This window comes from Phaseolus vulgaris, chromosome 6 (assembly GCF_051622355.1).
Source record: "Phaseolus vulgaris cultivar YP4 chromosome 6, ASM5162235v1, whole genome shotgun sequence".
Classification (NCBI taxonomy): Eukaryota; Viridiplantae; Streptophyta; class Magnoliopsida; order Fabales; family Fabaceae; genus Phaseolus; species Phaseolus vulgaris.
The window spans coordinates 25,949,620-25,976,894 of NC_143503.1; the positions used below are offsets into that span (position 1 = coordinate 25,949,620).

At 32.1% G+C, this 27,275-nt stretch overlaps 5 protein-coding genes across 5 annotated transcripts; 3 read left to right on the forward strand and 2 right to left on the reverse strand.

Moving 5' to 3' along the window:
* Positions 1-709: 709 nt before the first annotated feature.
* LOC137831590 (cytochrome P450 714C2) lies at positions 710-11,178 on the forward strand. The gene is made up of 5 exons (XM_068639329.2): positions 710-8,725; positions 9,035-9,261; positions 9,353-9,600; positions 9,685-10,039; positions 10,585-11,178. Exons 1-5 carry the CDS (start codon positions 8,440-8,442, stop codon positions 11,008-11,010), a joined length of 1,542 nt encoding a protein of 513 aa, XP_068495430.1. The 5' UTR covers positions 710-8,439; the 3' UTR covers positions 11,011-11,178.
* On the forward strand, positions 9,906-16,592 carry LOC137831592 (reticulon-like protein B1). Its single transcript, XM_068639330.2, has 6 exons — positions 9,906-10,039; positions 14,696-14,941; positions 15,149-15,329; positions 15,504-15,648; positions 15,733-15,802; positions 16,200-16,592. Exons 2-6 carry the CDS (start codon positions 14,782-14,784, stop codon positions 16,364-16,366), a joined length of 723 nt encoding a protein of 240 aa, XP_068495431.1. The 5' UTR covers positions 9,906-10,039; positions 14,696-14,781; the 3' UTR covers positions 16,367-16,592.
* An 832-nt stretch (positions 16,593-17,424) lies between these two features.
* On the reverse strand, positions 17,425-19,572 carry EMB3143 (YCF54). The gene is made up of 3 exons (XM_068639331.1): positions 19,090-19,572; positions 18,502-18,734; positions 17,425-17,899 (listed from the first exon to the last, which is right to left on the reverse strand). Exons 1-3 carry the CDS (start codon positions 19,360-19,362, stop codon positions 17,707-17,709), a joined length of 699 nt encoding a protein of 232 aa, XP_068495432.1. The 5' UTR covers positions 19,363-19,572; the 3' UTR covers positions 17,425-17,706.
* Positions 19,573-21,789: 2,217 nt separating this feature from the next.
* On the reverse strand, positions 21,790-23,662 carry LOC137831594 (Ribosomal protein L17 family protein). The gene is made up of 2 exons (XM_068639332.2): positions 23,247-23,662; positions 21,790-22,415 (listed from the first exon to the last, which is right to left on the reverse strand). Exons 1-2 carry the CDS (start codon positions 23,494-23,496, stop codon positions 22,006-22,008), a joined length of 660 nt encoding a protein of 219 aa, XP_068495433.1. The 5' UTR covers positions 23,497-23,662; the 3' UTR covers positions 21,790-22,005.
* A 528-nt stretch (positions 23,663-24,190) lies between these two features.
* Positions 24,191-27,275, forward strand: FHIT (FRAGILE HISTIDINE TRIAD). The gene is made up of 5 exons (XM_068639334.1): positions 24,191-24,342; positions 24,417-24,527; positions 25,597-25,743; positions 26,742-26,840; positions 26,942-27,275. The coding sequence occupies exons 1-5, from the start codon at positions 24,235-24,237 to the stop codon at positions 27,056-27,058; spliced, it is 582 nt and encodes a 193-aa protein (XP_068495435.1). The 5' UTR covers positions 24,191-24,234; the 3' UTR covers positions 27,059-27,275.

The window sequence follows — 27,275 nt, forward strand, 5'->3', positions numbered from 1 at the left end:
AAAATTGTTTTTTCCTTTTAAAGTCTTTGTTGTTTAGGCTTATTTAAGAGAGAGAATATTTTAATTATTTATCTTTCAATTTCATCTTATTTTTTTTGTATTGTGAAAGTTGGATTGATGGGATTTTGCTAAAAATTTAACTATAATGTTTAGTAAAAGTGCATAAAGAACTTTTCAAATAATTTGAGAAATATGTTTGCCTCTTTCAATCTGACTTGATTTTGTAACTTGTAGAAATTTATTGCTTAGAGCATTAAACTTCTGACCTTGATTTCTCAACTTACAACCACATCCTTTTCTAAGCAAGCTTTTTAAATTAAAAAAATTCATTTAATAATGCGTGTTATTTTATTGACCAAGAACTTATCTTTCTCCCTTTCTTTTCAATTAATTAATTAAGGGCTTGTGTTTCAGTTATGAAAAAAATAATGTCTCCTAATAATTGAAGCAAGCTTTTTAAATTAGCAAAATTGATTTAATAATTCTCTAGTTTTTGACCTCCTTTTCCCAAACTAATGAAAATGCTCACACTGCCTTCAATTTGTAGTTTTCCTTACTGGGAATTGTTCCTGCTAGGGAGATGGGACCTAGAGAACTGTTGAAGTCTTCTTCTCCTTCCTTCAGTCGGGCAGGTGGCTGGGTGATGGACTGGGATCCTTCTCCTCTTTCTGCTTATCCTTCGGCACCCGGGACTCGGTCGTCGGGTGAACACCGGATGGTGGGGGTACCTGCGAAGGCACTCCGACGCTCAAGTCAGTAAAGCGGGTGGTTAGCTCTCAGGTAGGTGAACAGTAATAATGACATACCTTACTCCTTGAAATGCGTGCTATTTATATTATTCTAGTGGGCCTACCTTGTTGGGCCCGTTTATCGAGGTGGATACCGCTTAGGGTTGCATTACCTAATTCTTGGTGATGGATTAGCTTCACTGATCTTGGTTTGAGCGTTAATTGTAATGGGGCTCGGCCATCGGCCAAATTCTCAGAGTAAGGATCGGCCACCGGCCAAATATTCGTGGCCTTCGGCCGTCTTGGTTGAGTCTTCAACGGTGTCGGTCCCTCGGCCAAGTCTCCAAGGGGTCTTGACCTTCGGTCTCTCGGCCAAGTTCTCAAGGGGTCTTGACTTTCGGTCTCTCGGCCAAGTCCTCAAGGGGTCTTGACCTTCGGTCTCTCGGCCAAGTCCTCAAGGGGTCTTGACCTTCGGTCACTCGGGCGGATAGTCTCTCGGCCAAGTCCTCAAGGGGTCTTGACCTTCGGTCACTCGGGCAGATTGACTGGGCATCGGGCAGCCAGATGGGTCCCAGTCTCGCCCGGTACCGGTACAGGAATGAATTTTTTTTAATTATTTTTCTTTTTTAAAAATATTAATTAAAAAATAAATTTTAAGTTCAACTTAATTTTATAAAATGAAGTAATCAATTTATAAGTCGAAGTTTACATCTCTTATATTATAAAATGTTTTTATCTTTATAAATATTAAAAAAAAATTATTACATATATATATATTTACCTCAATATGCAAATACTAGTCTTTTGCTTTGTATAAAACTATAAAAATTTGTTTTTTCCTTTTAAAGTCTTTGTTGTGTAGGCTTATTTAAGCGAGAAAATATTTTAATTATTTCTCATTCAATTTCATCTTATTTTTTTGTATTGTGAAAGTTGGATTGATGGGATTTTTGTAACAGCGTTAAAAAAAAAAAATGCACAGAACCTTTCATCCCATTACAGTAGCTTTTCTTTTATTTCTATCTCTTTCTCTTTCTAATTCTCTTTTTTTTTTAATTTTTTTTTCTTCATCTATTTTAGAATCTGATAAGAACACATTATAACTGAAGAGTTAAAAGAACATTTTTATCCGATCAGATTTTCAAACCCAGAAAGTTCATTTTTACTCTAAATATCCTTCGGGTTCTCTATTTTTTCTTAGGATTTAGTCATCAATTTTGGTGGGGTCAGTTGAGAAGAGTGATCCTCTCAACTTATTCTACTATATACTTAATTTTTGTTCTATTTGGATAACTTGCATTAGGCCCTTAAATTTTGAAGTTTATCTAGACTGGGAGGATAAAATTCTATAAGTTGTTTGGAAAGTAAGCAATTAAGGTAAAAGAAACTAAATTTAATTTTTAATAGCACCCTAGACTAAAATATCTGGATATGGAGGGGACGTGGTCTTAGTATTCAATTTCTCTTGCAGGGATGTTGTGTCTTTATACATTATGTCGTTTGTTTATATATTATTTAAACTTGTAAAAATATTAGATATTGATTGTATAGTATTTAAGTGTTGTTTTCTTTGCTGATAAAAAAAATGTTGTTGTTTATATGTTAAATAGACTTTTGAATGTTGTAGATCATGTTTTGAATCATATTGTATGATGAAAATGGTATGAAATTGAATTCATACATTTGAGATAATGTATGGACTGATGTTTATTGTGTATTAAGTATTGATGCCTATATGATAACAAAGATCTCCGAGCTTCATTGATGATCTAAGTCACATAGACTAAGATATCATGTGGTGAGAAGCTGATGGGGGAGTTCATGCACACCATGACATATGAGATGCATGACTTGAGTTGTATTAAACTTACCCTGGTAGGACTTACTTAATACGAGTCTTTCGGAAGGCGTCAAATGTTATTCTGTTTGTTGAATATCCTGGATGTTTAGATCCATGTGATATTTATGTGATTGTTTTTATGTTGAGATTTGAAGAAGATTGAGTAATTGAGAAATTGATCAATGTAATTTTGTTTCCTCTTTTTGATTAAATTGTGCATTTATAAAATTTTATTTTCACTAGCTTACCTTTACTTTTCTTGTTGTGTTGTGGACTGCGATGACAGTACTATGTACACGAACAAATGATCATACAGGTGTTAGAGGTTCCGGATGGCCTGAGGAGATCTTTTAAACTTTATACGGTAAATATTTGTATTTCTATAAGTCTTAATCATGTAATAGAAATCTTTTAAAAAACTCCAAATTTATATAAAAATCGATAAATTTTTTATTGTAATAGCTAAATGTAATTTATGAGGTGTTACAGTTTTACCAAAAATTTAACTATAATGTTTAATAAAAGTGCATAGAGAACATTTTTCAAATAATTTGATAAATATGTTTGTCTCTTTCAAACTGACTTCATTTTGTAACTGGTAGAAATTTATTGCTTTACTGGTAGAAATTTATTGCTTATAGCATTAAACTTCTGACCTGATTTCTCAACTTACAACCACTTCCTTTTCGGAGCAAGACTTTTTAAATTAACAAAATTAATTTAATAATGCATGTTATTTTATTAATCAATATCTTATCTTTCTCCCTTTCTTTTCTTTTCAATTAATTAATTACAGTTATGAAAAAAATAATGTCTCCTTATAATTGAAGCAAGCTTTTTAAATTAGCAAAATTGATTTAATAATGAGTGTTATTTTGTTGATCAAGATCTTTTCTATATATCTTTCCCCTTTTCTTTCCAACTAATTAAGGATTTGGGTTTGAATTATGAAAAAAAGTAATGTCTATCCTAATGACATTTTTTAATAAAATAAATAAATCTATTCATTGTTAAAACTTTATATGTAAATAAAACAGCTAAATTTCCTTTATTTATAAAATTATAGAGAGAGAGTGTAGAGATAAGACAGAACAACGGAATGGAAGGAATGACAAATGTGAATTTTTTATTTTTAAATGGAATTTATAATTTTCTTTGATTTTGATAATTATAATTTTTAAAAATTTTAAATTTTAGATTTCATTTAATAGAATATCCAAATAAAAAAAAATCAAAACCATTTTAAATCTCCTTAAAAAATATTTTCCTACCTTTTTGTTGTTTTTTCTTTCTTTTGCAGAGATTAAAATATTTTGCATGTGAGATTATCAAAATAAGTTTGCCCTCTTTGAGTAAAGATAGAATTAGAGAATTGATTTTTGTGAATGCATTTAAAAATCCAATTACTTGTCAATTGTATTGAAGCTTTTATTATATGAAATATATCTATCATTTTCAATTTCTATGTTAATTAGAATGGCAATGATGTTTTCCATGACTTGTGTATTAATCAAATCAATAGCACAATAATGATGATTTGTATCAATATATTTCTTTATAATTGGGTTGAACATATCATATAATATAAGATAAGCTAAATCCCAATACTAATTTTTTTTCTTAAGGATTGTTAATTAGTTTTGAGAGTTCTATTTACATCATAATGGATGCAACCACGTTTTTTAGTCAATACTTTTTTTTTTATTTTGCACTTCTGAGATTAAATTTAATTATATTACGTGTGCAACTTATTTTAATTTATTTTTTTTAGAGTACTTGGGCAACTTATTTTATTTTATTTTATTTTTAAGAGTACGTGTGTAATTTATTTAAGAAAATGATAGCGCGTAACACGTAATATATGGATTATATTTCTTATCATAGGTTTACTATTTTATTTTATTCTATTTTGTAAATTCAGCTGTGGGAAGCGTGGTTAAACTATAATATATGCTCTGTCTTTTGGACAACAAAAAATATCATACTTTACTTTGATTATGCCAAATCTAAAATTAGTCTTTAAAAGTTTTTTAAAACTATATAATTAATATAATGTTTTTTACAATATACTCTATTATTATTGATTAAAATTTAATAAAAAACAAGATAAACTCATTGAATAAATTGTTATAAACTTATCCATATTCATATTTAATCCGTATGATGATAATTATAGATTACTGGGTCTGTATAATATCTTAATAACTTGATTCGATTATTGAATTTTAAGCTAACTTTTCTAGAAATACAAGTTAATTACTTTTCAGTATTAAAGTGTTAATTTTCTATTTAATAAATACAAACAAAAAATAGAATATCCAAGTTAAATACATTTTAGATTCTATTTAATAGAATATCCGAACAAAAAAATTATTCAAAACCATTTAAAATCTCTTTGCAAGTCATTTTTCTTCTTTTAAATACTCTTATTACAAGAAAATTATTAAATAACAATTAAATTTGGAGAAAAAAAATTACTTAATCTTAATTTTGACTAAATTATTTATTATGTTAGAGACTAAAAAAATATTAGTATTTATAGTGGTTTCTATTATTAATAAAAATTTATAAAATAATTTTTAAATTGGTATCTAAATTAACTATCAAGATTTTAATAGATTTTAAATTAATTTTTAAAAACTAATAAAAACTAATTTAAAATATAAAAATAATTTTAGTTTAACTTTCACAACTAATTATTAGATATTAATATAAAAACTTTTTTATAAATTTTTATTAATAATAGAAAATATTTTATATATCAATATAAAATGTTCTAGAAGTTAATCAACATATTAATTAATTATTTTAGTCTTTAAAATTAATTTTTATTTAATATTTTTTATAGTGTTTTTAGGTGTCTTTCTTTTTGCAGAGATTAAAATATTTTGCAATGTGAGATTATCAAAATAAGTTTGCCCTCTTTGAATAAAGATAGAGTTAGGGAATTGATTTTTTTTTAATACATTTAAAAATTCAATTACTTGCCAATTGCATTCAAGCTTTTATTATATGAAATATACACATGAGTTATGCCTTTGACTCTGAAGTATCATGGAGTCCTACATAACAGTTTTTTTTTTTAAAGTTTGTCATTAATGAATATATGGCTTAGTTTTATGTCTTTTTTAAAACATGATGCAATATATAGAAGTTTTGTTTTGTATCTTTATAAGGATCACTTAAGTTTTTTTTGGAAAGTTTTAAAGTTTTATTTTGATTAAATGATGTGTTTTTGTTAGATTATACGAGATAACTTATTAGACTACTCGATTGAAATATCTCTTGAAATATTTTTATTTATTATATTTTTTATTATTGATAAAAATAAAATAAAATACTCATGAGTTATGCATGTATATTTTATTTTATTTTCTTAATTAGTATAGGAATGATGTTTTCTATTACTTTGTGTATTAATCAAATCAATAGCACAACAATGATTGATTTGTGTATTGATCAAATCAATGTCTTTCTTTATAATTGGGTTCATAAGATAAGCTAAATCACAATAATACTAAAAAACTTCTTAAGGATTGTTATTTGGTGTTGACCGTTATTAGTACTTCATAATGGATGCAACCACTTTTTTTAGACCACATTTGTTTTATTTTGGACTTCTGAGATTTAATTTAATTATATTACGTGTGCAACTATTATTTTATTCTATTTTTGTAGAGTAATTGTGAAACTTATTTAAGAAAAGATGGTGAACACGTAATATATGGATTATATTTCTTATCATAGCTTTATATTTTATTTTATTCCAATTTTTAAATTCAGCTGTGGGAAGTGTGGTTAAACACTATATGCTTCTGTTTTCTGGACAGCAACAGAATCATATTTTGGTCATGCCAAATCTAAAATTAGTCTTTAAAAAGACATTTAAAACTATATAATTAATATAATGTTTTTTACAATACACTCTACTGTTATTGATTAAAATTTAATAAAAAAACTTTTTTTTATCAGTAAAAATAAATAAATAAATAAATGTAAAACACTCCAGAAGTGATTCAACCCTTATACATTCAGAACAAAAAATTCTCAATTTCCAAACAAATACAATGTACTTTCACAACAACAAAACACCTACCAATCGAAAAAGATCACTCGCTTTTAAATGAAAACATACAAATCAAGTGATTAAGACACAAATATTAAAAAGAGAAACAAACTGAAAGAACTTTAGAAGTAATCAAATACCATACCTTTAGCTGAGCCAAAGAGAAAATCTAAAAAAATTGTTAAATAAATTTATTAAATACATTGATATAAATTTATCGATATCCATATTTAATCCATGTAATAAAAACATAAAACTAATTAAACAAGTAAAACCCCACAAAAATTATGTTTTCTGATAAATTTAATTCATAACGATGAATAGAATTAAAGAGTATATCACTTATAACATTTCTGAAGTTGTTTACGAATGAAAATAAGTAATAATGTGTGTTATGTTGTTCATTATAAAATAGTTTTATCAAATTAATTATTTTTGTTTTTATCATATCACATTTTCTTATAGAAAAAATAAAATATCAAATGAAACATTTTAATAATTTTTTTAGTTTTTAATATCTAATTTAATCAATATAATATTTAATTATTTTTATCTTTAGAATTAATTTTTTAGTTAATATTTTTTTTATTGAAACTAAGAAAAGTTTAATACTTCAATAAACATATTTTTTTTTCTGAACAAAATAGATGCTGGAAAAATAATAAGTAAAAAATGATGAAGATAATTTTTTTGCATAAACAACTTACTATAAATCAATGATTTGAACCAAGTTTGAAAAAACAACTTACTAGTAAAAACTGAAAACTAAACATAGTTTGTCTATGTACCGATATTGGCGAGACCGACCCCTCGTCTCCATCACCAAGACCTACCTGGTTGCCCGAGACTTGATCTACCTGACCGAAACTAGAGAATCCTGGTCGAGACCTAAGAGACTTGGCCGAGAGGCCGAGGCCGACGACCTACCCGATCGAGACCAGGAAAACCTGGCCGAGACCTCATAGACTTGGCCGAGACGACTGAGACCATGGAATCCTGGCCGACGGCCAACCCAGATTATCGTTAATGCTCAAAACAAGGTCAGTGAAGTTAATCCGTCATTAAGAATTAGGTGATACAATCCTAAGCGGTATTCACTCCGATAAACGGACTCAACAAGGTAGGCCTATTAGAATAATATAAATAGCACCCATCCTAAGGAGTAAGGTATGTCATTTATTACTGTTCACCTACCAGAACACCATCACCCGCTTTACTGACTTGAGCGTCGAAGTGCCTTCGCAGGTACCCCACCATCCGGTGTTCACCCGAGACCGAGTGTCGAAGGAGAAGTAGGAGGACGAGAAGAATCTCAGTTCATCACCCAGCAAACCGACCGAAGGAAGGAGAAGAAGACTTCAATAGTTCTCTAAGTCCCATCTCCCTAGTAGGAACAATCTAAACTATTTTTTACACTATATATATTTTTCACTGAACTATTTTTTCATTTATAAATAAAGTAATGTAATTATCTAAACTATATTTTTATTTTATAGCAGAAGAAAAGTAATCCTGATTAAGCAAGAGAAAAACAATAATTACCCTATTAACTAATGACAACCTTTACTGTCCAAACTAAAAGTAATTCCATAATCTAGTGATAGGCACGTATAATGCTAAACTCCAAAGTCGTCAAAGTATATTCAATACTATTCAATATCTATATTTTAATTTTACACATTTTCTCAGCATCCAATCTCTTTCATTATTGTGCTTTTCTCTATATAAAGACACACATGTTCTATATCAAACCACAACAGAACTTGTCTGTGATTTAGTCTGCACAGAAGAGGTGTTTTCTAACCATGAAGCTTGAATTTGATTCTCAGTTTTTAATATCTGTTGTATTTCTTGGTTTTGTTGGGCTGTTATGTTATCTGTACACTTTGTTAGTGGAGAAGCCAAATAGGCTTCGTTCTAAGCTAATGAAGCAAGGCATCAATGGTCCACCTCCAACTCTACTGCTTGGAAATATTTTGGAGTTAAAGAAAGCTCAGTCTGCCACTTCAAAGTCTTTTTCTGAAACCCCTTCCTCTCACAACTGTGCTGCTCTTCTCCTTCCATTGTTTGATCAATGGAGAGACCAATATGGTATGTTCCATTCTCTTATTATATCAAGTTCATTACTCAGTTTCAGCATCATCAATGAAACTTATCAGTATTAGAATTTCAAATTGCTGGGTACTAGCTGAAATAAACTGCTTATAGGTGTGACTTGGGTATATAGGAATACATTTTTTCACTCCAATCAAAGTAATAATTGCATAGTTTTGTTATTTAGATCACAAGTACGTAATGAAGGATTTCTCACCTTCAGCTTGTGGACTAATCTGTACCCTATGTTGCAAATAGTTTGAGTGGTTTGAGAATCAACATGCTTCAAATATCTTGTGTAAACAGGTCAAGTATTCATGTTTTCTCTTGGACCTATTCAAATACTGTGTGTAAACCAACCCGACATAGTGAGAGAGATTACTGTATGCACATCCTTGGACTTGGGGAAGCCTGCATATCAACTTAAACAACTAGGGCCTTTGGTGGGAAAAGGAATTTTAACTTCAAATGGGGCAAAATGGGTCCATCAAAGAAAGATCGTAGCTCCAGAACTATACATGGAAAAGGTTAAGGTATATAAGGTTTTTATTTTGCTTGATATTCACATATACTTTATTACATTGGCTCCTAACTTGCAATGGCTTAATTTTTTATGCTCCCAAGGGAATGATGAATATAATTAGTGAGTCTGCTGTATCTGTGCTAAACTTGTGGAGTAATAAAATAGAAGCAGAAGGTGGAGTTGCTGACATCAAAATTGATGAGTGCTTAAGAAATTTCTCTGGGAATGTTATTTCAAGAGTATGCTTTGGAAGCAATTATGCCAAGAATGAAGAAATTTTCTTGAAACTCAACACTCTCCAAGAGTTGTTGTCTTGGAAAAATATGTCCAGACGTATCCCTGGCATGAGGTGCAGTGCAGTTTTTCTTTATATTGTTGTTATATTGTCCTTTCCATTTTCAATTTAAGATTAATTTACTTGTGCTTGTTACAGCTACCTTCCAACAAAGACCAATAGAGAAATATGGTCATTAGAAAAGGATGTGAATGAAATGATAGTCCAAGTGGTGAATGAAAGAAAGAAAAGTGCTTTTGAGAAGGACTTGCTGCAAATGGTTATTGAAAATGTTAAGGATGATAACCTAAGTAAAGAGGACATTGACAGTTTTATCGTTGATAACTGCAAGAATATATACTTGGCAGGCTATGAGACAACTGCAGTTTCAGCTACATGGTGCCTCATGCTGCTGGCCTCAAACCAAGATTGGCAAGATCGTGTTCGCGCTGAGGTGCTGGAAATTTGCGGGGGTAGAATCCCAGATTTGAGTATGCTTGGAAAGATGAAGCAGGTAAGGATCCTTAGGCAGCATACACTACAAAAACAAGTCATATACACTAGTGGTTTTAACCTCCCCGATGATTTATATATATATTTGAGAGAGACAGTAGAAAAAACAAAAGAAACATATTATTGCATAATGTCAAAGTGAGGCAAAGAAGGTATATATACAATAAAAAAAAACTAACAGACAAAAGGATATCTTAACATACAAGATTAGATTAGTGTAAATAAATAGATTAGACGGTCTATTATTAGCAAATAGACTAGATGGTCTAGTGTTATTAGACTAGATGGTCTAGCGTTAGATAATTTACACAAACCATTTGGTGTAAGACTCTCTATGCATCAAACTACAGACTATTACTCTAAACTCATAATGCCTGTACTAACAGATTGATTTCTGTTAGATAAAGTAATAGTTGTTATGCTATAATGAAAGCAATTCTAATGCCTAATTTTTTTTCATAGTGATATTACAATAAATATTATTTTCAGAAGAGATATTGAAAATTTGAAAATACTATTAACCATAACTTGCATTTGTTGTGGCAGCTAGCAATGGTTATTAATGAAGTATTGCGCCTTTATCCTCCTGTGACTGTGGTGTCAAGAGAGGCCTTAAAGGACATGAAATTTGGGAACCTTGATATTCCCAAGGGGTTTAACATTTGGGTAATGGTAGTAAGTTTTCATACGAATCCAGATATATGGGGAGATGATGCCTACAAATTCAAGCCAGAAAGATTTGCCAATGGAACCATAGGTTCTTGTAAGTTGCCACACGTCTACATGCCCTTTGGGGTTGGTCCACGAGTGTGTCTAGGACAGAACTTGGCTATTCTCGAACTTAAGATGATTATAGCTCTCATATTGTCCAAATTCACTTTCTCACTCTCTCCACACTATGTTCATTCGCCAACTCTTAGGTTGCTCATAGAGCCTGAGCATGGAGTCAATATCTTAGTGAAAAAACTATGAATTGATCTTTCTGAGTGTTCTGCCAAGAGATAAACTAGTTTCCTAAGCATATGTATGGTCATGTTATAATGTATGAAGTCTTATAAAGCAAAAATAAGGCATGTGTTTTTGTTGGTGTTGAGGAATAAAGCAGAGCAAGATATTTTATTATCTTTCCTAACAATTACATTTATAATACTTGCAGTAACTGTCTCCTAAATACTTATGAACAGTAGAAATATTTATTTAACAATTGAAACAGGACAAATAAAGAGTCACATGCAGTTACGTGCATTTATGTGCAGTTACAATAACACAATATCTAACACTCCTCCTTGATTTTTGAACTGCAAACTCCAATCTTTTGTCATCTTAAGAATTCAAACTTGCTAGTTGGAAGTGGCTTGGTAAACAAATTTGCAACTTTTTTTTTTCTTTTCATCATCGTTTTGCTTAATCTTCATTCAACACCTTTGGATTTGACATAAAGTGCAGATTCTGAAAGACTTTTGTCAAAGCCTAAACTGAGAAGATAATCATCTTCTATTCGGCTATACCATGCTCTGGGAGCCTGTTTTAAGCCATAAAGAACTTCAGACAACTTATAAACTTTTTCTTCTTTTCCTTCCACAATGAAACCTTTAGGTTGCTCAACATAAATTTCCTCTTCAAGAAATCCATTTAGGATGCTGACTTGACATCCATTTGATGTACCTCTCTATCTCGAGGTATGTCAACAAGCTCCCAAGTTCTATTTTTCTCAATCATTAACAACTCCTCCTCCATTGCCTTTTTCCACTTTGGGTCATTGATAACTTCTGTGTGATCAGCAGGTTCACATACTGCAAAGTTACATCTCTATGATATAGTCTCTGAGAGTAATCGAATGCCTTTAATTGGTGGATCGTCTTTCATTTCAGATTTTTTGCATCTTGAGAAGCCATTGACCAAACTTCTTGTGTCATAACTCAACAGTACTTTTCTTTGTTGAAAATATTGTCTACTCCTCCTGAAATAGATCTAATGAGAAACTTTTGCCTCTCATTTTTACCTTGAACATATCTTGTCCTATAGTGGTTATCTTCAATAAAACACCTTGAAACTTTTTTATGGCAACTGACCAACACTTAATAAATTTTGGTCTATGTTAGGTACATATAACACATCAGTAATAGCTTTAGTACCTAAATGTGATTCAACATTTTCTCATGTGATTAAATCTATAGAATTTCGGCAGTTCCAATGTGAACTACTCTCTATTCACAAGACAAAATAACTTATCATTTACTGTCCTTTTGATTTATGTGGACGATATTATTTTGACAGGAAATGATCTGACAGAAATGCAGCGTCTTAAAGACTGTCTATTACGACGATTTCGCATTAAAGATTTTAGAGACTTAAAATATGTTCTAGGGATTGAATTTTCCCGTTCCAAAGCTGGTGTTTACATGTCACAAAGAAAATATGCGCTTGATACAGAATACGGTACTCACAGGTGCTCGTCCAGACAAATTCTCAAAGTAGCAATACCTAAAACTCACACCGGACGATGGAGAGTTATTAAAGGATCCAGTCAAATACAGAGGACTTGTGGGACGACTGATATACCTCACGGTTACTCGACCTGACATAGTGTTTTCGATTCGGACTCTAAGTCAATATATACAGGCTCCATGAAAACCTCATTGGGATGACACAATTTGAGTCTTAAAAGTACATCAAATGATCACCGGGACAAGGATTGCTATTGCCATCCGAGAACAATCAGACATTCACAGACTCGGGTATTGCATTTTTCTTGGTTCTTTTACTATCTCATAGATGTCCAAAAAATAGACAAAAGTATCAACATCATTTGTGAAAACGGAATACTGCGCGATGACCAATAATAGTTTGGTTATAATATTTGTTGCAGGATTTAAAGGTGTCATGTAACTTGCTAGCTCGACTTTTCTGTGACAATCAAACAGTCTTGTATATAGTAGCAAACCCAGTATTTCATGAACACACAAAACATATTGAGATAGACTGCCACATTGTGCGAGAAGAATTACAAGTCGGGTAATCCTTCCGTATGTACCGGCACAGTACCAGCACACAGATATTTTTACGAAAGACACTCGGTAAGGGACATTTTTTGACGTTGCGACGCAAGTTGGGTTTTGACTTTGCGACGCAAGTTGGGTTTTGACTTTGCGACGCAAGTTGGGGGTTCATGATCTTCATCTACCAACTTTATCATATACATTGTAATTACTCTATACCAATAGTATGATACATCAAATTGATAGACTATTACTCTAAACTCATAATGCATATACTAACAAACTGATATCTGTTAGATCAAGTAATAGCTGCTATGCTATAATTGGAGCAATTCTAATGCCTAATTCTTTTTCATAGTGATATTACAGTGTATATTATTTTCAGAAGATACTGAGAATTTCAAAATACCATCAACCATAACTTGCATTTGTTGTGGCCGTTAGCAATGGTTATTCATGAAGCATTGCGCCTTTATCCTCCTGTGACTGTGGTGTCAAGAGAGGCCTTGAAGGACATGAAATTTGGGAACCTTGATGTTCACAAGGGGTTTAACCTTTGGGTAATGGTAGTAAGTTCACATACAAATCCAGATATCTGGGGAGAAGATGCCTACAAATTCAAGCCAGAAAGATTTGCCAATGGAACCATGGGTTCTTGTAAATTGCCACACGTGTACATGCCCTTTGGGGTTGGTCCACGAGTGTGTCTAGGACAGAACTTGGCTATGACCTTGCACTTTGTTATGACACAGAGTTATAACATGCACTTTGTGAAATTTCTTTCATAATTTTATTGAACAGAGACACACTTCAAAGTATTTACGTGTACAGAAGAAATTATAAAAGGGTGGTTTTTACATAATACAATGATGAATAATGGTGCTTACTAGTTTAATGCACATTTCTACTAAATAACCAAAGTTTATAATGCAAAACTTTCACACATAAAGATTAAAGTTGTTGAACATAGATTACAAGTCGTGTGCTAAAAATTTTATAATGTGATATAGTTTTCATTCGTTGAATTATTATAAATTCTAAATATATGAAATGAATATTTATATTGTGTAATATATAGATCAAAATACTAGATATAAAAAATAAATATTTCATTATCGATAAATACCATTAAACATTTAGTTTATGTGTATATACGACATGATAATTTCTTATAAAAAAATAAGTTAATTTGAAAAGAGAAATAATATAGTAAAAAACAAAAAGGAAAATAGTATTTATTTGAATTCGTGATTGCTTTCATGCGAATATTAAGGGGTCGATTATGGTGTTTAGATTATGGTGTTTGTGGTGTGAGATTTGTAACATTGCATTGGTAGAAAACAGAGTTTCTCCAAAAGAATTCACATATTCTTGAAAAGAAGAAATCTCGAAAAGGATAAACTCTCCACTGGTTATTAATCCATGGTAAGAAACTATACATTTCATCTTATAGACTTTGAATGTCTGTGCATCAGCATGCAAATTCTCTAACCTTCATGCTAACAAATTTATTCATGCGTGCATATGCATTTGTCATCATTTGATTCAACGTTGTTCTTCATTTGTTCATGCAATTAACATATTTGTAACGTTGATTAATTAATATTTTGTTAAACATGGCATTGTTTTTTTGTTTTTGGAAATGTCATTGTTTACAGGTTATACTATATCTATAACAACATTAAGAAAGGATTCAACATATAAAGGAAGAGGAGGATAAATAATACCTCAACCAACAGAATTCATGGATGTTGCAGACTCTGATTTTCTCAGTAACAAAGAAACCGATGATGAAGATTCTGAATTTGAGACTGATTTTGAGAGATATTTTGTGTTCTCCACTGCCAGGAACCGCTTCTTTGGCCGGAAAAGACCTCTTCGTGTTACCCTAGGCTCTGGACTGAGTATGCTCTTTTGGCTCTTTTACATAATTCCTTCATACATTACATGATTTGCGAAATTTCATTTGTGTTGCAAAAATTACATTGAATATGTTAACATAGTTTGAGGGCGTCAATAAGAAAGTACAGCATCATTTTACACAGAACAGTTTGCAAAAGTGTTCAGGTTATGGCAAAACTTATTGTAAACCTTGGTTTCTTTTTGCTTAGTCGCTGATATTATACTCTGGAGGAACAAGAAGATCTCATTAAGCGTTCTTGTTGGTGTAACTTTCATATGGTTGATTTTTAAGAGGATGGATTACACCGTGATTAGTTTCATTTGTGACTCTCTCATACTTCTATTGGCAATGTTATTCCTACGGAGCCATGTAACATCCTTCATTGGCATGTGAGTTTAATTCACTCTATCAGTCAGTTGTTAAAGCATTTGTTTCCCCTATCTCTTCACATTGTGTTGCCTGCTTATTTTCTTCTGCTGATTTTCATTGAATGAGCTTCTCTGCACACCTATTTAGATTATTGTCTTACACCAAGGAATGATGCCATCTTCCTGTTGATACAGATTACCACCACTTGAATTATCATCATTCATCTTGCCCAAAGGGTTTCTTGTCAGTACAGCTATTTCAGTGACACGTATAATTAATAATCTACTCATAACATTTGGGATCCTAGCTTCCGGACAAGATTTGAAGAAATTTCTCTTGGTGCTTCTCAGCATATTCCTAACCTTGCTTTCTCATCTTGTTAAAGTGTTATTTGGTTTTCTCTGACAACAAAGTAATCTGCAGGTTACAGTGACATTCGGAGTTGTCTCATTTCTTGACACTCGGTTCAGTGCTGCAACTCTAATCTACATAGGTCAGCTACCTACTTCATGCATCTATCACAACAGTGACATTCCACCAATGAAAAACGGACTCCAACATTGATATGTGACATGAAAGCTGGTGTCTAAAATAGAAGACACCTAGAAACCACCAATATATAATCAACATGATAATCTAAATTGAGAATGAAAAGTTGTATATTCACTTTCTTAAACAAAGTTATTAAGCTTTATAGTATTGTAAATTATTTGAAAATGCAAATTGTGATCTAGAGGAGTGTCCGACATGTACTATCTAAAACATGTTCAACATTTTGAAGGGTTCTGTGTTCTATAGTATTCCACACAACAGGCAAAGTGTATATTCAGTGGTTCTACTGAAGTGCAAGTTAGTACTAATCTGCTTTCTCCTTTGCTTTGATGGTGCAGCATCCGTGATATTGCTGATAGTGCCAGTGGTATATGAAAAGCATGGGGACGTTATTGACATCCTTGCGGAGAGGGCACTGTTTGACTTGAATCATCTATATGCAGATTTGATGAAGAAGATTTTCGGGAAATCGCAACCACCCTCGCAAGAGTACATTGAGGATTAGAAGCAACGTAATTCCTTTTGCAAACAAAATGTGCACAAAACGTTGTGGATTAATTTTGAACTAGCCTTTACAAACTTAAACTTAATTGTACAGTAATCTTACAAGCATAGTGCAAGGCTTACCCATCAAGTTCAGTAATTTTGGACTAGCCTTTACCTTTGTACATCGTTTTGCCATTGATTAATTATGTACAAACTTGTGGTTAACACGTACTATGTGATTAACAGAAATAATTATCGATTATATGGAAATATAATTTGATTATTGATCTTTAGAAATCGACTGTGTTGCTAACAAAAAAACTTGTGCAGGGAAACAACCCTTGTAAAATTGATGCGCAACAATAATTTGCCTCCGCGTTTGATTTATTTGAAAATTCATTGGAAACTTTACCGTCCTGGAGTTCAAACTTTTCAGTAGAAACTAAAAAGAAACAAAAAATAGAAAACATAAGCGTTGTAGAAATTGTTCACAACCTGTTATGTCGTAGTGTAAGAAACAAAATCTAAATAAATCACTTAGTATGTTTCACAAATTAAATAATAATAATAATGAAGATTAAATATGTTTTTCGTCCATATATTATAATACAAAATTGGTTTTTGTCTCTAATCCAAACTTTAGACTTTTTGAGTACCTGTAGTAAGGAAACTATTGGAATATATCCTCATTACAATTACTCAAGATGTCTAAAATTTGGACTAACAACCAAATGTTGTAGTTGATGTCTGTCTGGCTCATGGAAGGAATGAATCAAGTGAATGACTTTACAACCTTCAAGAAATGCAGAACGTGTCTACTTATATGAACTAGAAAGAAACCTTGTGGTCCTTCCTTCTTTAAAGCATTACTTCATTGCACTAAAGAAATATATCTGACCATGACAAGGCTCTGAATGTTTTAAGGAAGCCTTAACATACCAATGGATAAAAAAAGTGTAAAGTGAGTACATTTGAGGTAACTTCAGTAATGAATTGCTATTTCATGCCTTACAAGCAAGCTTTAAATAATCTAAATTTGAGAGCCTTAGAAGTCAATCTATTCAAAAGACAAAAAAATCTAATAAGTTGCACGCTTTCACATACATTTCTAGAAACAGAGAACATCAATCTCATAACAATATATATACTTTAACTCATTTGAGAGACGTAAACGCAATTCCTACAACTTAGATCCTAAGGCAACACTTCAACTTAAATAATCATACTACCTCTCGAAAATACAAAACTGAATGCAAATTTAGCCCTCTTTAACAACTATCCAGCTGCACTTGAACAGAAATCATTAGAGAAAAAGGTTTAAGACTACCAAGCACTGAAACAGTGTTGACAAATATTATCTTAAGGCTTCACCTCTTTCTGAACAGGGGGCAAGAAGGGTTGCCACCATCCAAATTCATATTTGGGATAGGGTGCCACCCATTTCTCAGGCTTCTCAAACTTCAAATCAGTAGGATTGAAAGCTAATGCTTCCTCTAGGCTCTCAGCTTCAAAACTGTCAGATAAAACTCGGTCCAGTCTCAACTTCATGAACCTGCCAAAAGTCCAAAACATACACAGGGACAGAATTACAAAGTGGCTGAAACATTATAAACTGGCATTTGATGCTATTTTGATGATTTTCATTGCAGCTATTTTGTTGATCAAACACTGTTTTCTTACCCCCATTGTTTTCATGTTATATCATTTGAAACGGTGGAGCTCCTATCAGCAGAAAGAACCCAAACACTAAAAGTAAAGAGAGGAAAATATACAGAAACCCTTTTACCACATTTAACAATTGGCAGCTTTAAGATTGTGAAATTATGAAAGAAGCAAATGATCAATTCTTGCTTGAGAAGTGAGAATCACCATGACACAAGCATACAAAATAGCATCTCTTTGCCCACATAGGCTTAGATTAAGTTGTCAATCATAGGTGGCTAGGGATTTGTCTAGAGGTTCTACCTAGAATGGCTTCCAATCCACTGTATGAAAACATTCATAAACACACATAACTTGTATATGATATGGAAGAATTTCCCTCCTTTCATACTTTATGACAGCCAATCCAAGCATCATATTTTCATGTATACTCCATAGTTTAAAGCACTTGTAGAATCAATCACTCGAAAAATGAAGAATTGGTATTCTTACTTGATCCAGGTACCATTGGTTGACACAAGAGCAACAGCAGGTCTCTTTAACCTGTTGGTAATGTTAGGGAACTTATCCAAGAACTTAGGCTCAATGACAAGCCAGAAATCCTGTTCTTGATTACGCTCCCCAAAGAGACGGAGCCGCTCAAACAATTGCTCCTGGAAATGCTCCTCCTCATCCAACATAAATTTTGCATTTGCAACAACAAAATAATACTTGTTTGCTTCATTCTGCAAAGACAAGCCAAAAAAGAAAGAATCAAATAAACTAAAAGTTTAATTGTAATGCTCCGACAGTGTAAAACAAAGTTAATTAAATTACCCCACATGTGACTTTTAAGGTAGTTGTTGTGAAATTTAACAAATTGATCATACACTATGGTTTGTGATTGGATGACAATGCATAGCATATTTTCCTAAAGTAATCATCATCAAAACCAATTCAAAAACCACACCATCAAGCGTTTCTCAGATTACAAGGATAACATAATAAAGGACTAACATCAAAATTGAAAAAGAAAAAGGTCAAAAAAGCCAAAATAAGCACAAATTCAATGTGGGGTTGGAGTGGGAGAGAGGAACAAACCTTGGTGGGAGGATCAGAAGAATTGAGCTGGTCAGAATCAACAGATGCAACAGCTGTGGTGAAGGGGCGTGCATGTGCTGGTTCCTTGAAGGAAGAGAGAAAGGTGAAGCTTTGGTGGGTGGGAGACACCAAACTCATGGGAAATGAGTGACTCCTGCTGGAAACACTGTGCCTTCTGTGTCCATTTGCTGAGGCAAGAGTGGCAGCATGCTGTTGTTGAGCCACCATTGTGGTTGATGAACCCAAAGTAAGAGTGGCCATACCAAGCATCATGGTCTTGTTCCCTCAAAACTCTTCTTCCAAACTTGTTTCTCAGAATCTCTCAAGTTGGGAGAAGATAGAAAAAGAGAGTAAGTTTGTGCTGAGGGCTTAGAAGAAGAAATGAAAGCTGCAAATGGCGCATGGACAGTGGGCAATGGGACAACTTAGGAGATATCAACGACAACCTTATCTAGTTATCTAAATCTACCTATGTTACTTCCCTTCCTAGTTACTTTCCTAAGTATTTAATTACCTTAGTTTCCATATAATTTATATTATTATAAAAACACATTAAAACAATTATTTTTGGTACATAACAAATAAAAAATTATACTATTAATCTTCTTTAATTTTTTATCTGTGATTTATAATTTCAATCTTCCTAAATTTATATATGTGTTATCTTTTATTATGATCCAATTCAACTGTAGACATGACAGATTCATTTAGAACAAGGCTCGATTTCCTTAGTAAACACTCAAATCTAAACGTTGTGAGTGAAAAATAGTAATTAAGAAAAAAATTACTGAAAATGTTCATGTTTCTCAATAAAATTTAATTATTAACAAAACTGGTAAATGCTTTGCATAAAAAAATTACAAAAAATCTATATAATTTAAAATGCTGAAAAAAATTCAGAAAAGCAAAATTGTGGATCCAAATATTTAAAGTGAATAAAGATGCAATGTAACCAATTTTGGTTTGGGCTTTAATTCTAATTTTAATTTTAATTTTTGATTCGTGTTTTCATAAGTTAATAATATTTTTACATTTGGCACAGTGATACGGCATGAACTAAAGGTGTTAGTTGGAAATGACAAAAAAAAAACAAAATTGAACTAAAAAAACACGTTATTTAAAATAATATTTATATAATAAAAAACAAATATTAATAATAACGACTTTATTTTCACACTTGCAAATTGCCATATAAATCATCATTACCTACACACAGCTTAAGCCTAAATTTATTGGGATATTTGTTGCATAAGTGTATGTTAATTAGGTGAAATAAAATACTCATTCGGTTTCAAAATATCTATGGTTTTAGTTACATATAATATTTCAAATTGATATGAAAATGGTGAAGTTATTTTGATAACATTATGCAATAGTTAAATAGAAGTAGTAACTTTATTACATAATTTCATTATTTATGTACTATAAATTATGAATATATTATTTTTAACAATTATAATGAAAGTAGTTTTGGTATTCGTAATATTGTTTTGAAAATTTAACAAAATAAATGAAAATAATAATTATTTTTTTTATTGAGAGTGACTATGTTATACGAGTCTTATATTAAAGACCAGAACTAAAATCTAATATACAAAATTTAATTACAAATTTATTACAATAAAACTAAAAACTGTTATAAAAATCATAAATTCAGATAAAATTTACATGAACATTTCCCTCTAAGTTAAGTGTAATAGGTGTAGCAAAAACAACATTTGTTGTAGATACATTATTTGTGTGGTCGAACCATGCATATGTTTTTTTTAAGTATAAATACTAGTAAAGAACAAATTCACCAAGTCACTTGAATAAACATAAAATATTTAATTACTACACCATACCTAATTTATATGTAAGTGAATTTAACTACATATTTAAATATATATATATATATATAATAATAATCTATAAATAAATTTAATTTTTTTATTTTATAAACCTAAGTTAAAAAATAACTAAAAAGACTTTCTAACAACACATTCGGCAGAAAGGTTAATAATCTATATCACATGATCCTGAAACACATCTATTTCCTCATGCTGATGATCACCATCAACTAAATCTATGACCTTACTAATTGCAGAACTGATCTTTTTTCCTGGTTTCTGAGCAAAATTTTGAACTGAAATTCTCATTTTCCAAAGCATTCTTTATCTTGTAAGAACAGTAATCAGTTTTATTCATTGCAGTGGCCTTCCTAAGGAATTTCATATCTTCAGCTTGGTAATCCTCTGCTTGAATCATTCTATTGATTTATTTCATTGACAGTCGTTGAATGTCATTGGTTATGATAATGTTATTCCTGATGCCAGTTGATTTTTCCTTAGCAGTGACAGATGGTACCATTTTCATCTATGGCAAAGCACACTTCAAAAGGATGGCCCTAGGAGCCGGATGAAAGTAATTTCTATAAATTACTTTAAATATAAATTAACATTTGTTAAAAAAATATTTTCTTCTATAATTACCTAAATATACAACTCTTTCTCCATAAGTATAGTTAAAGAGATGCAAACTGAGAACTGGTAAAATACACAGACCTTTGAACTTTTAACAAATAGGTGAATTCTTGACCTTATGCAGATGATCACTTGATATCATAAATGCTTTGTGTCTAGAGTTATTACAGCAAGACCGTAAACAGAGTAGTAAAAAAGGCATGTCACAAATGCAAACATACTTAAAACATCTGTAATCTTAACAAATAAGTGAATCTATGAACTTCTGCAGATGATCACTTAAAGATCAAAGATGGTTGTTGTTTGTCCACAAGTACACAAATAGATGCACAGACTAAAACTAATCAAAAAGGCATAATACACAAACTGCAGAATCATTGTTACCGCTGGATACATAGACAAGCTCAACATTGCAGTGAGATTGCTGATAACAGCACCCAAATAAAGGTGATGGTTACACAAGTTCAATGTATGCCATAGGTGCATTATCACCTCGCCTTGGTAGGGTTCTTATAATTCTTGTGTAACCCCCATTTCTTTCACCGTAACGCTCTGGAACCTCTGCAAATAAAGCATGAACAATCTGCTTCTCATAGATGAACCCAAGGGCTTGTCTCCTTTTATGAAGAGATCCATCCTTCGCTAAAGTAATCATTTTATCAACATACTTCCTAATTGCACTGGCCCTTGCTCTGGTGGTCTTGATGCGACCATATTTGAGGAGCTGAGTTGTAAGGCCTCGAATGAGCGCACGGCGCTGATCAGGTGGCCTGTTGAGTTTGGGCACCCGCCTCCCATGTCTCATGGCAGATACTCGACCACCATTGTCAATAATGGTAAAGGAGTGATCACAGCCGGTGTATTCTGTAACATGAAGATGAAATTGGAAGTGAGGACAAGGGAAACGGAACTACTATATTTCATAGTTTAATAGAACAACTGGGAAGCAGATATCACTCACGCACACAACAACCTCAAAGGCAATGTTAGAGTATGATTTCTCCACTTGATCTAACAAGAGGAAGAGGCCTATCAGATTAAAGACAACTTTTTTATGGTTGAAATTACATGCATTCTCAGTAGCAGAAAATTATTTTGAACCAAAAAATCCATAACATGATGGAACTAGCTTTCTCATTAGATGTCTTTTTCACATACGAGTTTCAATTATGAGATCTATAATTAAGGAGAACGAAACCAAGCATGATGAGCTTGTTAAATTTAGCAAGAACTATTTTACTAGTTACATTTTATATGACCACTGGTTAGTATTGCAAAAAAGTGCAAAGAAATTAAACTTAAATCAAAATACAAATAACAACAATTAACCAAATTCGAATGCTTAAGCCTCTAAATGGCAATAGATTTCAATATCCCGAAAGTTCCTTTCATAGTTGTAATCAATAAATCCTAACACCAAATGAACCATCGCTCTCTCACACACAATGCAATGCTCTCCATAACGGATTCAATTCAAGAATTATTTATTGTTTTGCTGTGAACAAGTCATAACATTTATTAAAAAATAAATAAAAAACAAAACATCAACAAAAAATGAAGATAAATCCACGAAGCAATAGACCAAATCTAACTGACACAGCCAAATTGAAGAAGACAGCAAAACAAAACTGAGTAATAGCAACGGATTAAAAGAAAAGCAAATAGAAAGGGGAATGAGTGGTAGTGAGTGAGAACCTGAAGCAGAAGAAGGAGCGGAGAGGAAGAGGAGGTTAAGAGGGGCGAGACCGGTGAAAGTGGTGAGAAGGGATTTGGGTTTGGTTCGAGAAATTCGGAGTTTCATTGTAGAAGACGAAGAAGATGAAGAGACAGAGAAGCGCACTGAAGAGGAAAGTGAAGGAGGAGAAGGAGAGGGTAAAGCAGAGCGCAAGGAAGCCATAGACCACCTGTTGTCGCTGCTCGTAGCCATGACTGAAACTGACGCCATTGTTGCGTGCGTTGAGCAACACCAGAAGTCCCACACTCACTAGATAACGAATGTGGATAGAGAAAACAGGAAGAGAGAGAGAGAGAGAGAGAGATTTGTTTTTGAACTAGGCTTTAAGCCCACCATTATTTTTAATATCAAACATGTCCTTTGGACTGGGCTTCTCATTTTAACAATCTAGTCCTAGTCCTGTAATAAAACTATACTATTTGCTTAAAAAATGTATATGTTTTTTTGTGATACTCATACAAAATAATAAAAAGAAACTTGCTCTCTCAGCAACAGAAATTAATGTAAATAAACAAGTTTATGCTAACAAAGAAAAATAATAAGAAGTTAAATTTATATTTCTTAATTAATATAAAATAATTTATTTACTTTTTACTTATTCTTTTTAAATAAGTATTTTGTTCATGTTTATCTATCTAAATACCATTTTTATATCGTTAATCATGTTAAAAGTGATTTTTCAGTTAGTTATAAGAAAAAGTTAATTAGATTACCATACATGACAATTTCTATGGAATTTATGTAAGAAGAACTTTTAAGCATACTGTTTTCTCTTCTCTTTTATTACTGTCATTTTTTCTCTTTACTTGATTAATAATCAGATAATTTTTCTCTTTAAAATTAAATGAATAAATTCAATAAGATATAAAATATAAATTTGTGTAGAAATACATTGAATAAATTTATATATGATGAAGATACACGTTAAATATTGGGAGTGGTTGGAAGATGCAAACAGTGTTACTATCCTGCATTGGCAAGAAGATTCCACTCTGGTTTTTGCCACATTCTTCAACATCACTACGAGTTCGACCAATTTGGTCGTCCTCCATTAAGGTAAACATCGATCAACCTTTTCTCTCTGCAATTTCTCATTTCTCCAATAACCATTTTTATTCTCTTTCTCGCAGATGGCTGCAGAAGACTACACTTTTGGGCCATACAAGATACACCACACTGAAGTGTTCTACTCCACACATCTCTCCTACGCCATGGTTAACCTTCGTCCTCTTCTCCCTGGTAACAAAACATGGCACTGCCTATTTCTTCACACACCCATGATTCGCTTCATTTTGCCAAATCCTTTTTCACTTTCCCTTTTGTTTTAATTGATTGATTATTCTGAAAACAATGAAGCCACACAAAAAAAAAGAGGCTTCTTTACTGTTTGGTTTATGAAGTTGGTGCCTTTATTGAGATTAAGAAAGACCCATTTTTATATTTTGCTCGTTTTTGTCTCTTTGCAGGTCATATCCTTTACACGGGGTTCAATTCAATAACACAGTGATGGGGTGGGATGATTGATTTTTTTTGGTAGTTTGAGATTGAATGAAACTTTTAATTGGATCTACTTCTTGATTGAGTAGTTTGAATGAGTTGCTGCAAATTATTTAGTAATCACATTTAATTCCTATAAACAAAATTTCTTTTTAATTTGGTGAATTTCATAGCTATGTTTTTTTTTTAAAAAAAAAAAACAGCGCACTTTTTGTCTATAAAGTCAAGGCTTTTGGGCTGCAATTGTGGCTGCAATTTCTTGCAATGCTATGGATCACTGTGAAACTGCAACCATGATCTCAATTTAAAACCTTGTTCGTTTTCGTTGGAAAATCATTAACAAGCACAAACATAGTTATGCTTAGTTTTGTCCCATGCTGATATTGCAGTACATTGCATAAATATATAAAGAATACGCAATCCAGCACAATATGTTGTGCTGTTTCCAGCCCTTAACGGCAATGGACACTTTAGTGACTCTGTTTTTAGGGCTTCTGTATGTTATCATGTTATCAGTGTCTATTTTGATTTATGCGGTTCACGGTTCACTAGAATGCATATAACTGTTGATAGATTATCCAACCGTGAAGTTAATTGTTTCATATACCATATATAGGCATAGGGATTCATTTGTGTTCTTCCTGTGTTGGTTTGAAAGTGTAGAAGTAGGCTAGACTTTGGTGGCTATATTTGTTTCATAGTTAATCACTAGAGATTTTCAGTTTCGGGTGCAAGATTATTTTATTTTGCATAATGTAATGTTGTAAGAATGATTGCATACAGCTACGTAAATGTTTGGCTTGACAGTTCCTACATGTTCTTGTCTGTCCAAAGCGCGAAGTTAAGCGTTTTGTTGATCTCACTGCTGATGAGACTTCTGATTTATGGCTCACTGCACAAAAAGTTGGTACGCAGCTTGAGAGCTACCACAAGGCTTCATCACTTACTTTGGCAATCCAAGTAAGACTCATTTGGAGTATGCTCGGGCTTGTTTAATAATTTATTTTGTAACTGCTTTGGATTAAATTCTTTCTTTTACATGAGTTTTCTTTAAAACTCTTTTTTTTTTCTAAAAGAGGATTTGTGGTTTATATTTGTTGTTCAGTCCTAGTTGGGCACTGTGTCACAAATTTGCAATCTCATAAATATACACTCACTCACCTTTTATTTGACTAAATTTGAAATTAGATGGATAGTCCTTCTTTTGTTTTTGTTTATGTTTTTATTCTTATTTCCTTGTAGTTGTTTACTTATACTCGGTGTCTCTCTTTTCATTCATAATTCATTATCTACTAGATAACACTCATTTTTTAGCATTATTGTAGAAAAAAAAAGAGAGATGTTTAAGAACTTATTTTCCAATATGTATGTGAAATGCATGACTGTTTATTCATCATTTCAGTTCTTTTCTATGAAGATTCTTGGTAGGTATATTTATTTTATTCATGGCTCTTGTTTTCCAAATGCCAAGTTAGTTAGTATGTGAGACAAGAATGTGCATTTTACTAGTTATCTGGACAACTGTTTCCTAGTCACTTGTTGTCTAATATTTTGTAGTTGTCTCGGTGAAATGTGAAAACAACTTTGATCTCCATTATTTGATGTTAAGCAATTTCCCTATTGATGAGATGATCAAATAGTGATACTAAGGGCAGTTCAATTTTGTGATTTTAGAGCCGGTAATTTAATGTTCAAAATTGTATAAAACTGAGAGAGTACCATAGGTTCTACTGATATTGTTCTGCAATTGAAATTTACATTTTGATTTTAGTTACCAAGATAAAAGTAGTGGTTACCAAAATGAAGTGCTAGTTTTGATTGGTGAGCACTATCTACATCATTTATGGTGCTATATTTATTATGTTTTTAAAAATTCCCCTACTTCAACACACTGTCTTGTTGGATGATATGCTACTTGTGACTCACAAAAATAACCGAGTTATCTTTCTGTACCTCAGGATGGACCCCAAGCAGGACAGACTGTACCCCATGTTCATATTCATCTTATCCCTCGAAAAAGTGGTGATTTTGAGAAGAATGATGAGATATATGATGCTGTAGGATGGAATTTTTTCTTGTGGCTATGATGCTGATTTTAGTATGTTGTTTTATTTGAATTTGATGCCTGAGCTTTATCTTCTGTTTGTCATTGGTTCAGATGGATGAGAAGGAGAAGGAATTGAAACAAAAGCTTGACTTAGACAAGGAGAGGAAAGATAGAAGCCTTGAAGAGATGAGTCAAGAGGCAGATGAATACAGAAAGCTTTTTGTATAACTGTTGGCTAGCTGTAGAAAATGAATTATGTGTGCATCATGTGACCAGCTTTTCTTTGTGCAGACAATTGTAATGCATTTCCTTGGGGTCCCCAAAAAGTTTATTCAGCTAGTTTAGATTATAGAGCTTTGAGTTAAGTCACAAATTGAAGGAGTGATGACAATTTGGTTCTATTCAAATAACACCATTTGGGTCCCCCTTTTTATTTTAGCCTCAA